At 40.5% G+C, this 13,060-nt stretch overlaps 2 protein-coding genes across 5 annotated transcripts in view; one reads left to right on the top strand and one right to left on the bottom strand.

The window, feature by feature from the left end:
* The window catches only part of LOC140914077 (opsin-3), a 153,260-nt gene that overhangs the window by 125,001 nt on the left and 15,199 nt on the right, over nt 1-13,060 (top strand). Inside the window, exon 5 of one of the 3 annotated variants that reach the window (XM_073351108.2) lies at nt 624-1,330. The exons of the other annotated variants lie outside the window; for them this stretch is intronic. Coding sequence (XP_073207209.1) covers nt 624-743 — 120 coding nt within the window. The 3' untranslated portion in view covers nt 744-1,330. Of the gene's footprint in view, nt 1-623; nt 1,331-13,060 lie in introns of those variants that run through there. 3 annotated transcript variants of the gene reach the window in all.
* ST6GAL2 (ST6 beta-galactoside alpha-2,6-sialyltransferase 2) overlaps nt 9,815-13,060 on the bottom strand; it is a 249,708-nt gene continuing 246,462 nt past the window's right edge. For both annotated transcript variants that reach the window (XM_073351066.2, XM_073351076.2), the window contains one exon: nt 9,815-12,306. In XM_073351066.2, the coding sequence (XP_073207167.1) occupies nt 12,038-12,306 (269 nt within the window). In that variant the 3' untranslated portion in view covers nt 9,815-12,037. The remainder of the gene's footprint in view (nt 12,307-13,060) is intronic.

Genomic DNA, 13,060 nt, shown 5'->3' with positions numbered 1-13,060 from the left:
TTTACAGGATGGTCCCCTATCCTGTAAGTATGGCCTACATTCTTTGTTCTTAGATCTATACATTTACATTTAGCCATATTAAAATGCATATTGGGAACATGATGCATGTTCCCAATTTGCCAAGTGATCCAGATCACTCAGAATCAGTGGCCTGTCCTCTTCATTATTTACCACTCCCACAATTTTGTGTCATCTGCTAACTTTATCTGTGATGATTTTATGTTTTCTTCCAGCTAATTGATAAAAATGTTAAATAGCATAAGGCCAAGAACCGATCTATGTGTGCCATGTTAATTTTATATTGTTCTAGTTTTTTAATCAAGATGTTGGCCGGAAGCAAGTCTAATGCCTTACAGAAATCTATGTATACTACATCCACACTATTATGTTTATCAACAAAATTTATAATCTCATAAAAAAAGATATAAAGTAAGTTTGACGGGATCTATTTTTCATAAAGCCATGTTGATTTGCATTAATTTATTATAATACCATTCTTTATTAATCTAAACCCGTATCAGCCACTCCATTATCTTGCCCAAGTATCGATGTCAGGCCTATAATTACCTGGATCATTCTATTTACCCTTTTTAAAAATTGGCACAAAATTTACTTTCTTTCAGTCTTCTGAAACTTCCCCAGTGCTCCACAACTTATTGAAAATAATCATCAACAGTCCAGCAAACTCCTCGGCCAGTTCTTTTAAAATTCTTGGATTATTGATGCAAAATATGTATGCATGACCCCAGATCCAAGTTCTACTTACCACAAGAAGTTCTTGGTCTACTCCAGAGACAAAAAGTATCAAATCCAGACAGGACCTTGCTGGGATAAAAGTAACCACCCCAGTATGAGGAATGTCTGCTACCATCTGTTATGATGAAATTTGGACTAATTATCAAACAAGAAATCCTGGAAGTTCTAAGGAATGTCCAACGTCACCACCTGTAAAACAGAACTATGCTCTTCATGATTGCTAAAGAACTTCTGACTTCCATTAATAAATTAGATCATCAGTACCTCCTTCCAAGAAGACAAACTTCCAGTCATTCTACAGCATACAGTAGTTGACACTGATGAAATCTATACAGGACATCTACACCAGTTACCTCTGTTTCCTTGCAGTGACATCAGAAAGGTAGTGGCTCACCTTCCACAGCCATCATCACTGAGCACAGAGTGGGTTAAGACAACACGTCATCTTTCCTGATGGGTCTCAACCTCCTGCTGAAATGCTGGATAGCTCCCACATCACTGCATTTACTCTGATCTACCTGATAAAAGCGAAGAGTACTCAAGTGATCCCAGGCTCTGTCGGCCCAAGCATGTGAGGAGCCAAGAACCTTCAACTCCCAATTAAGTCAACCTGAGTGGACAGTGTTCAGCACCTCCCAGGAGGCCCTCAGCCCACCATGCAGACAGCTGATTAGCGCAGGTCCCCTGCTCACTAAGGGAAATGGAATTTTCACATATGAGCTAAAGGGCCTACTCTGTGACCAGTGCCAAAGCTGTAGAAATCCACGAGGTTTTGGATTCTCGATAGTTGACCTGGAGGTGTGCAGGTTAAGCCCCACACCATAAGATAAAATTACCACTTATCACCTTATGAAACAGTGGAATTTAAATAATAGAATCAGAAATGTAGGACTGGAAGTGACCTCGATAGGACATTTAGTCCAGTCCTCTGCACCGAGGCAGGACTAAGTATTATCTAGACCATCCCTGACAGGTATTTATCTAACCTACTCTTTAAAACCTCCAGTGATGGAGATTCCACAACATCCCTAGGCAAATTGTTGTAGGGCTTAACTACCTTTTCAGTTAGAAAGTTTTTCCTAATGTCTAACCTAAATCTCCCTTGCTGCAATTTAAGTCCTTTGCTGCTTGTCGTGACCTCAGCGGTTAAGGAGAACACTCTATCATCCTCCTCTTTATAACAACATTTCACATTCTTGAAGACTGTTATCATGTTCCCTCTCAGTCTTCTCTTATCCAGACTAAACAAACCTGTTTTTTTCAGTCTTTCTTTATAAGTCATGTTTTCTAGACTTTTAATCACTTTTGCTTTCCTCTATTGCTTCCCTCTGGACTTTCTCTAATTTGTCCACATCTTTCCAGAAGTGTGATGCCCGGAATTAGACACAATATTCCAGCTGAGTAGAGTGGAAGAATTACTTTGTGTGTCGTGCTGCTTACAACACTCCTGATAATACATCTCAGAATAATACTCACTTTTTTGCAACAGTGTTACATTGTTAACTCATATTTAGTTTGTGATCCACTATAACTCCCAGATCCTTTTCCTACTCATTTCCCATTTTGAATGTGTGCAATTGATTATTCCTTCCTAAATGAAGTACTTTGCATGCCCTTATTGAATTTCATCCTGTTTATTTCAGACCATTTCTCCAGTTTGTCAAGACCATTTTTAATTTCAATCCTGTCCTCCAAAGTGCTTGCAGTCCCTCCCAGTTTGGCAAACTTTATAAGTGTACTCTCTTTGCCATTATCCAAATAATTTATAAAGATATTAAATAAAAGCAGACCTAGGGCAGATCTGTGCAGGACCCCGCTCTATACGCTCTTCCAGTTTGATTGTGAATCACTGATGATTACTCTTTCCGAGTATGCTTTTCCAACCAGTTGTGCACCCACCTTATAGTAGATTCATCTAGGCTATATTTCTCTAGTTTCCTTATGAGCAGGTCATGTGAGACAGTATCAAAAGCCTTACTAAAGTCAAGATATATTACATCTTCTGCTTTCTCCCGATCCATAAGGCTTGTTACCCTGTCAAAGAAAGCTATTAGGTTGGGTTGACATGATTTGTTCTTGGGATAGTTTGCTCTTGCAACCTTAATAATGTCTCTTTAAAAAACTGCCAACTCTCCTGAACTCTTTTTTCCCTTAGACTTGCTTCCTGTGGCATCTCACCCTACCAATTCTCTGAATTTACTGAAGTCGTGTCTTTTTGAAGTTCATTGTTTTTATTCTGCTGTTTCCCCACTTACCATTACTTATACTCATGGGGGTTCGATCATTTCATGATCACTTTCACCCAAATTCTCAACCAGTTCCTCCCAGTTTGTAAGAATCAAATCTGGACTAGCTTTTCCCCGAGTTGTTTCTCCACCGTCTGTAGTAAGATAGTGTCTCCAGTGCATTCCAAGAACTTGTTGGATAATCTGTGCCTTTCTATATTAGTTTCCCAACAGATATCTGGGTAGTTGAAGTCCCCCATCACCACCGACTCCTGTTTAAAAAAAGCCTCATCCACTTATTTTTCCTGGTTCGGTGGTCTGTAGTCGACTCCGACATCACTTTTTTTTAACCCCTTTCATTCTTATCCAGAGACTTTCAACAGTTCTGCCTCCCACTTCTATCTCAGCCTCAGTGCAAGTTTATACATATTTGATATACAAGACAACACCTTCTCACTTTTTTCCCTGCCCTTCCTTCCCCAACAAGCTGTACCCTTCTTTGCCAATATTCCAGGCATGTGAATTATCCCATCGAGTTAACATTTGTGCTGCCAGTTATGTCATAATAGTGATCATTTACTGTGATCAGTTCTTCCTATTTGTTTCCCATACTACTTGCATTATTATACAGACATCTAAAATGTTTATTAGATTTCCCTCTTGTCTGTGTTCCCTCTTGTCTCGCCTTTGTCCCAGCTGTGATTGCCCATGTTCCCCCCCACATATTCCAACCCTTCACCCAAGTCTCCATGTTTTGGACTTTCCTGTGGGCTTTTGTCTCCTGCCCGTCAGACCTAGTTTAAAGCCACCTCACTCCGTTAATCAGCCTGTATCTGAAGATATTCTTGCTCTTCCGTGATAGATGGACCCCATCTCTGCTCAGCAGCTCTTCTTCTCAGAAAAGCATCCCATGGTCAAGGAAGCTGAAGCCCTCCTGGCGACACCATCCTCGCAGCCAGGCATTCACCTTCAGGATGCATCTCTTTCTGCCTGGGCCCCTACCCTTGATCGGAAAGACTGAAGAGACCACCACCTGCACTCCCAGCTCCCTCACCCTTACTCCCAGGGCCCTGTAGTCACTTCTGGTCTGCTCAGGGCCAGACCTCACAGAATCATTAGTGGATGAGCAGCATCAGAGAGTAATCAGAGGGTCAGAGATGATCCTCAGCAATCCTTCCATAAGATCTCAAATATGGGCCCCTGGCAGGCAGCCCACCTCTTGGGATGCCAGATCAGGTCAGCCACTCAGTGCTTCTGCCTCCCTGAGAAGGGAGTCACTGGCTATCACTACCCTTCATTTCCTCTTGGGAGTAGTGGCCAGTGGGGGTACGTGGCTTCTGCTCCTCCACCTTTGGGGGAGAGTCCTCATCCCGCATGGCCAGGGCAGCATACCCCTTTTTATCTCTGTGCATGGTGGGTTGGGAGCAGGGGTGGAGCACTGCCTGCTGCCAGAAGTTGCCACCCGCCAGTTTTCTCCCTGTGAAGGAGCCATTTCCTCCTCCCCAGGTGGCCCTACTGCAGCCCATTCCAGCTGGATTGCTTCCTCAGCCTTCATGTTTCCAGTGAATTCCTCACGGGCACGGATGCTCCTCAGCCTGGTCACCTCCTCCTGTAGCTCTCCCACCCTGCTTCTTGAGAGTTTCCACCAGCAGGCACCTTTCACTCTGGATGGTCTCCCCAGCCCGGCTTTCCTTGGTGGGGAAATGCAGGCCGCAGTCTCTGCAAATCCACACCAGGACTTGGGTAGAGGCCTCCCTGGTCAGGACACAGGTGGAGAAGCCAGGAGCAGCGTTGGCACTGGCATCGTGGCTGTTCTGAAGCCTGGTGATTTTATTCTTTCCCCTCCTACAGACTCCTTCTCAGATTCCCCCGTGTGCTATCCCCTGCTCATTTAACCTCTAGCTCGTAAGCCATTCTCTCCTAGGTCAGACCTGCCCCCGCATTAACACATGCTGGCAGGGTAGCCACAAGGATGAGCAATGATCAGAGGACAGGAGGCTCGAGCCTGCTCAGGTAGCAGCCAGTAAACCCCTGGCCCCCACTCCAACTGTCCCCTTACACACAGTTCCCAACAGGCCACACCGTACATTTTAAGTAAGCCAAAAGAAAAACAAGCTTGCCCACTCGCCCCAAGAATTCGTGCTCGCTTCTTCTTCAGCAAGGAATCTCCCCCTCCAACGCCCCCTATTTGCTAGGTTCATTTTACCATGAAGAATGCAGTGATCTTGTAAAAAAAATACAGGTAAAAAACACAAGTTAAGTTAATCTGAAGGGCCTGAAAAGGGAAGCCTTCTTCAAATCAAGTTTTTCAAAAGAGTAATTTTTTGTTCAGCCCCTAGGTGATCAGAGCATTATTAAACAAAAAAGGCCTCTTATCTTACTTTCACGTCATGTGGTAAGTGTAAATGACTAAGTTTCCTTTCTGAAAAAGTGAAAATGGCTAGTTTCCACATGTGCACACTCCTCTCAAGTAAATGCTATAATAAAAGGTGGAATTCTGACTTAGTAATGGCTTTGTGGTTATCTAAACAACAATCCAACATCTAACACGTCACTTCTGTTTAATTGACTGCCTCACAATTTGACCATACCTAGTAAACAGGAACTCTGAGATAAAAAAAATGCAGGATACCTAGATTAGTCCACCTCTCTAAATTAGGGGCCTGATCCAAAGCTCTTTACAATGAGCTGAAAGACTCCCATAGACTTCAATGGGCTTTGGGTCAGCCCCCTCGCGGTTGCACAATGTTGTATTTTATCCCCTAAGTGTGTGTGCGGTTATGTTTTCCCTTTTGTCGTTCATTCTTCACTTTAAATTATGGTCTGTATAAAGAAATTTTTGCTTTACTAACTTTAGGACATGATTTCTTGAGAAGGCAAATCATTCACTTCAACAGAAAGTTGCCTACATTCTGAATCGAGCATCTAGTCACGAGAGTGCAGCCTTTTCTTAGTACTTGTCTAAGCAGAGAAATTGACCAGCACAGCTATAGTGAAATAAACTATTCTTCTATAGCTATGCCAGAATAACTGCCCATGAGGACGCTCTAGTCTATAGCAACAGGGACTTGATTCTGAAATAATGATTCCACGATAGACATTCCGGCCAATTTCCCTGTGTACACCAGCCCTCAGCGTCTGTGTATTCTCCCTATTCTTGTCGCTGAGCGAAATCTGTTCACAGTCATCCCACATCCTTTTATTGATCAGTGGTTTATAGCAACCATTTCATCCATAATCCCTTTTATTGCTCTGTATCTCAATCCACTTCTATTGTATGTTTTCCATTTTTAATTAAACAAGCTACTTGTCAGCCTCTACCTCTGTTTCAGTCTTGGTCTCCTCACTATGTAAAACTGACCAGTAACATCCTCATTTCATGTCATGTGCAATTTCATCCATTCAAGCTAAGGACCAGCACTGCTAAATAAATGAAAACAAATGTTTTATTTACAGCAAAAATCTGTACACTGTGCATACATAAAAATATACAAAATCAAAATAGAAAATAGAAAAGTGTTAAAATGTATACAAACACTGTTTAAAAATGTGACTCCTGTAAAATCTTAAGATTTAATTTGTTGAAGAGTACACATTCATTTAAAAAAATCATCATACAAAATAATTCTCAAAGCTATTAAAAAAGTACACAGTCTTCCATATTTGAATAGTTCAATGACTACATTTCACAGAGGATGAGATGATATGGATATATGTAAGACTTCTACATAGCTGATATTTAAAGAACAAAACTCTGGATTTGATTGCCAAGTTGAAGAGAAGAAATTCAGAGTGTCAAAATTAATTTAATTAAATAAGCCTGTGAGAGGCATGCCCAGACATGGGCTACTTTAAAAGTTCAAACAGTTAAATCAGGTATCCTCTTTGCACTGTAGAGGATAGCATTCAGGAAATCTGTATATGCTCTCTAATGACATTTCACAGTCTGCTTCAAAAAACAGTCTAACATATCTATGGATTGGAGATGAAGGGAAAGAACTCGAAGTGACACTTTCACAGACAATGTATTTCACATTACTTTCATCATAAGTTTGTACCAGTGTCTGAATAGCATTTCCCGGTTTATGAGAGCCTTACTGAAGAGGAAGACCAACACAAAAGTAACCAGGTGTGGTCACTTATACACACAATTTGAGCACCCATTTAATTCAAACGGTTTCTAAATGGATTGAGTTAAATCTGTGCAACCTCTTAACGTGGCACTCACTTCCAGTTAAAAACGAACTATTTCAATTTTGCTTAATTTGGCAAGAAATTGATGCAAAAAGAATCAAGAAGGAATCCTTAATCTGAAACAAAAGAATGTCAACACCAGTACGTTGCATTGATTGAGCTAAATATTTGCGCTCAGTGTGTAGACCAGCCCTGTGTGTGTAGATCAATATAATTATACATAGATCTCTCTGTCTCTTTACCACATACAAATCTGTTACAGTGGTGTAACTTCACTGACTAACAGTGTGGAGAATGAGGGCCAGGTAAGCCTTGGGAAAACAGAAGGAATGGAATATCAGAAATATTTTCCCCCTTAAAAACTTTTGACTCATTTTGAGCCACACCTTTAATAATTTCTCTGGAATTAACAGAAGAATACCTTGATTTAACCATCTAAAGGCTTCATGCATAAAACAATACAGCCACCACCTGTTGAAAAAGCTGCATAATTCACAGTGGAAAACACAGCAAACCAAAAAAAATTAACATAAATTCAGCGCATTTACCCAAGCTTTGTGGGTGATTTTTCTTTTTTTTTTCTTTTTTTTTTTAAGTGCAACCGTCTCACCTCTTAATCATATACCATCAGTGCACAGCAACTAGGCTTTTGTAACTGTAGAGGCATAAAAGGGGGATGAGTCTAACTTGAGCATTTGCGTCATGTGTGTTATGTTGCAGGAACGTACAGGCCTTGCCTAGGCAAATCTCCCACTCACTTCAAGTGGGAGTTACATACATACAAGGGTGACAAGATCGCACCCTAAAATATCGATGAATGATTTGGATGGGGAAATGTATCACACGTTCCTTATGTATATATAAAATATCAGTCACCAGTTACCATTATTAAAAAGCTATCTAGATGTCTATTGAACACCTAATACACATTCATTCACTCTTTTAAATGCAACTGATTTGTATGGATTTTTGATAAATGATTTCTGCTCTCAAAGGTTTTTAAAAAAACCCAACACATAAAAAAACCTCAATGGCCTCCCATAAAAGCAAAGAATACCAAAACTCAGGAGGGAGGCACCATGACGGGAGGGAAGGTTGGTGAAAGCAGCAGTTCTGTAGTTCTCTTCATGTTGCCCTTTGCTTCCCCCTGCTGGCCTCTTGTTGTTCCGAAGTAAAATTTCAGTTGAATTCTCAAAAAGAAAAGGAGGACTTGTGGCACCTTAGAGACTAACCAATTTATTTGAGCATAAGCTTTCGTGAGCTACAGCTCACTTCATCGGATGCATACTGTGGAAAGTGTAGAAGATCTTTTTATGCACACAAAGCATGAAAAAATACCTCCTCCCACCCCACTCTCCTGCTGGTAATAGCTTATCTAAAGCGATCACTCTCCTTACAATGTGTATGATAATCAAGTTGGGCCATTTCCAGCACAGGAGAGTAGGGTGGGGGGAGGTATTTTTTCATGCTTTGTGTGTTCAAAAAGATCTTCTACACTTTCCACAGTATGCATCCGATGAAGTGAGCTGTAGCTCACGAAAGCTTATGCTCAAATAAATTGGTTAGTCTCTAAGGTGCCACAAGTCCTCCTTTTCTTTTTGCGAATACAGACTAACACGGCTGTTACTCTGAAACCAGTTGAATTCTCAGTTAGCAAACCAGGCTGAGCTAAACTTGTACTGATGTTTTCTTTCTCTCTTTTTTTTTTTTTTTTTTTTTTTAAGATAGACAGCAGGAGTGGGAGGAGAAAATCTTAAAGTGTCAAGATGCCTGTGTTTGTAGAACAGTGAAATATCACAGGGGAAACCAGGGTTTGGAAGCCACCTTAAGGCCCTCCCTCCTTGGGACAATTGAGACCCTGTGCTTCACAGAGTTGATGCTGGCCTCCTTTCTGGGAAGAGGCTGGTGCACTTAGCACAGCTCTAAAGCAAAGCTAAGCTCGAGCGTGAAGATATAACATTCATATGGTTGGTGAATTGTAATATACACGGGGATAGAATTAGGACAGATGACATGGTGTTTAAAAGATCCACACCAATGTAAATAATTAAATCATCGAGGGAAAGGTGACAGTTTCTTGGCATTTGCACTTGGCCAAAAAAGATTTTCTGCTCAGGTGCCGCAAGTGCGCACTATTACTGCCCCAAAAAGGATGTGCATGCAAGTATAAAATCCATTGGATGAATGCGTACCCAGGGTTGTGTGAGAATTTTAAAGGGCAGCACTTCATTTAAGCAGGAGTGCTAAGTATGCAGCCTCTCGTTTTTCTTTACGGGAATCTTTAGAGTCCACAGGGCTGCGTACAAGCTGCACCGTGATGACAGACTATCTAGCGTGTAATACAACGCACTCCTATTGTTGTGGACAATTGTGAGTATTGCTGGTTAGCTTTTTTTATTCCTGATGGAAACAAGAGTTTAAGTTTAGCATGGGCAAATGAGTAGGAAACTGGCATGCTATTTTGTGGAGTCTTAGAGACTTCTGCACAGGGCACAGTGACTTACGGTACTCATTTGTCCTAGAAATATGATCAACTCCATTTATTGAAAGGTGTGGGAACTAATCTAATTTGAACTTGGCACATGGGAAACCCTGATCTGATACTAAGATCACTGTATAACAAAGTGCCACTCTGCCCGTGCAGAAAAAATCTGATTTAATGTGTTTCACAGAAGGTGAATTAAGTGAAACAAATATATGGGGAAAGTTTTTTTCCCCTTTGTAGGCTAGATAGCACTACTAAGGCTGGATACTGTTAAAAACAAAAACGGAAATAAAAAATTATTATAATGTGTTTTCCAAAATCAATATGTAATGCATCCAGATACTAAGGCTGAAATTAATGAATGCTGTCCATTTGGCAGTATGAAAAAAATGCTTTATGAACATACCTATCCAATCAACACAAGGCATGTCTGGAACACATGGACACACTTTGTCAGCTAGGAAGAATTTTAGAAGGACGGCAAAGCCCAAGATAATGACAACTTGAAAAAAGAAGGCGAAAGTGCAGTAAACTAATTCTGCTCTTGTAGGGAGGAAAAACAGCAGGAAAGGTTGGATGGGAGAATTACAAAATTCTTCTGATTTATATTTATATCAGTGATTTTCAACCTGTGGTCGAAAGACCCCTGGGGGTCCACAGACTATGTCTAAGATTTCCAAAGGGATCCACACCTCCAGTTGAAATTTTTTAGTGGATCCAAAAAAGAAAGAAAGATTGAAAAGCACTGATTTTTATAAACAAAGATGACCTAAAATAATTAATGTGGGTTTCTCCATCGCCAGCTCTCTCTCAGTAGCCAATAGCTAAATATGTGAAATATGCTTTTCCACTCCACTGCTGTTAATAACACAGTGTTTCTACCAGCCAATCACCTTTTTGCTGAATGGATATGGATAGGATATGTATGATTTCTTGTACGTAATCACTCCTACTGAATTTTGCTCACTGGAAAACCAAATTTTAAAAAGCAAACAAGAGCATTAACCAATCTCCAGCCTGAAATCGAACTCTTGTCAGAGAAAACGTATTTTAAATGCATTAACATCCAGGTGGATTTAGAAGTAGTTTAGAGAATACCCATGCTGTGTTTTTACAATGAAATTATGAGATTGTCTCAGTGTGTAAGCCAGAGTAAGATTGCTGAAGGCTTTACAATGTCTCCAGGATATAGACTTCATAATTTTGAATTAAAAAAATACTGACATCCTGTTCTTTCCTCACAAAAACAAAACACAAAATGCCCTGCTTTTTTAAAAGCAATAATAAATGAATTTAACTTGGCTTACAACAAAATAGGCAAACACCTAATTTCTGAAATCTTCCCATCTAAAATGCTTATTTCCTTGGAAAAGGCAGGCCTACATTTTTGTAAGAAATCTGTTTCAAATGTATATGTGCAAGCAGAGCACATTGTCTCCCTTCTCCTGGAGTGTTTATCTACATATGTGCACAGAGGGGGGAACTGCCCCCAGGCAGAAAGCCCATGCACCATTTCGATCTCACTTACGCCCTCTTGCTGGTCTTCTGCACAAGCTGAATGAGGGCAGAATGAGAGCTTTCTGAAGAATGGAGAAGATTCTCTTCTCTTCACCCTGTGCCTGAATGCAGCGTCTGCATGGACCATGACAGATCTGTGCAGTAGTACTGTATTTATTTAAATAACCTGGCTGTGTGTACAGTAATATCTCTTTAAAAGTGAGTAAACATCACTTGTTAATTTCTGGCTGCAGAAACTACCTGAATACAATGACTAGCTATTGGGCCTGATTCTTATTTATGAAGGTCCCTTTATATTGGTAATTTACATTCACTTTAAAGCCCGTTTACCTTGCCAGAATGGAGTAAAGGGAGCTTTGTGTGAATGAGAATCAGGCCCATTATACTCATAGCATGCCCAGTTCAAAACCATGATTATTTTTTCTGGGGGGGGAGGGGGTGGGGATGTGAAAATCCTGTGGTATGAAGAGAAATCATCCATCTCTCAGCAGACAGCCCTGTGTATGAATGATACACAGGCTGCTTCATAATGTCAGATTTAACTGTTAAGTTTGGCATCTAGTACATGTGGCATAAGAAACCTCTGATGTTTTCTGACAGGTCATGCCCACAACAATACATTGTATTTCTACCTAACTGTGCCTTTGCACCTTTCATGAGCGAAGCTTTTTTTCTTTAACTATTTGCAAAGCAGTAATACATACTCAGGCTTAGGAAGGAAGGAACTCTCATGCCTGCTACTTAATTACAGTTTATAGACTCAAGACTAGGTTGGTCTAAGATACATTTTCAAGTATTCCTTTGTTGTTTATAGTACGACAGTAGTACCTTATTGCACATTTTTCTGAACGAGTCACTTTTACAAGTGTGGGAAGTGATTCCGTCCCAGGCACTTTACAGACCTGAACCCTGGCAAGATTACCTTCCCCTTCCGATACAGATCATCCTGTAACCCTTTGTTCATCCTCTGCACCAGCAGTTTCTCATACAGCAGTGGATGGTAAGCCCCTAAGGTACAAGCTGCATCATAGTATAGTTCATGGTAGTGACAAAGGTCAGTTTGTCGGACTGAAGGGATGTATTCATACACGTGCACTTCGTTACACATGGACATCATGATGAGGATTCCTGAAATGAAATTTAGAAACAAAAATATAGCTATTTCACCTCCTTAGAATTTTTCTGCAATCCTGTGATCTACTGTCTTTCACCACTGCATTTCAAAATGCTTTATTGTACTTAGTTTAAATATATTCAAATGTAATAAAACAGTTGCCCTGTTACACCGTTATATAAAGACCATGATTTCTTGCAGTGACATGATAGGACAGCAGGCTTATGAAACCCATAAAAGCCCTTTAAAACCCTGGACTACTATCTCCATCCTGCTCAATTCACTGAAGAGATTGCCCCTCCAAAAATTCCATGACAAAATCATGGAACTAACCCAGGCATATCCTAAACCTTACTATTCAAATCACATCATTACCCCTTTTAATGCATTCCCTTATTATGTTGTCTATTTATATAGTTCTTTAGCAATACAGACCTTATCTTTATATCTGTCTGATGCACCTAGCACACTAGATGGTGTGTAAATTATATGTAACCCCCCCAAAGTATTTCTTGGATACCCATCATCTTCATATCTAAACAATAAACAAAATTATGTAAAGGCAAAGAAACTTAAGAGTCTTCTCCCTTCTCTTCTCCCTGGTTTCAGATGTTTATCTGTACCCTGATCCTGTAAACATTTACGCACATTCTTAACTTTAAAGACATGAGTAGTCCCACTGACTTGGATTTAGTTTTAGGAAGTCATTGGTATGGGAAAAGCTAAATTGTCCAGCATTCACCCAGATTCTTCCCACCATTTTGACAA

Source organism: Lepidochelys kempii, chromosome 1, assembly GCF_965140285.1.
Source record: "Lepidochelys kempii isolate rLepKem1 chromosome 1, rLepKem1.hap1, whole genome shotgun sequence".
Lineage (NCBI taxonomy): Eukaryota > Metazoa > Chordata > Testudines > Cheloniidae > Lepidochelys > Lepidochelys kempii.
This window is presented reverse-complemented; position numbering and strand designations above follow the sequence as displayed.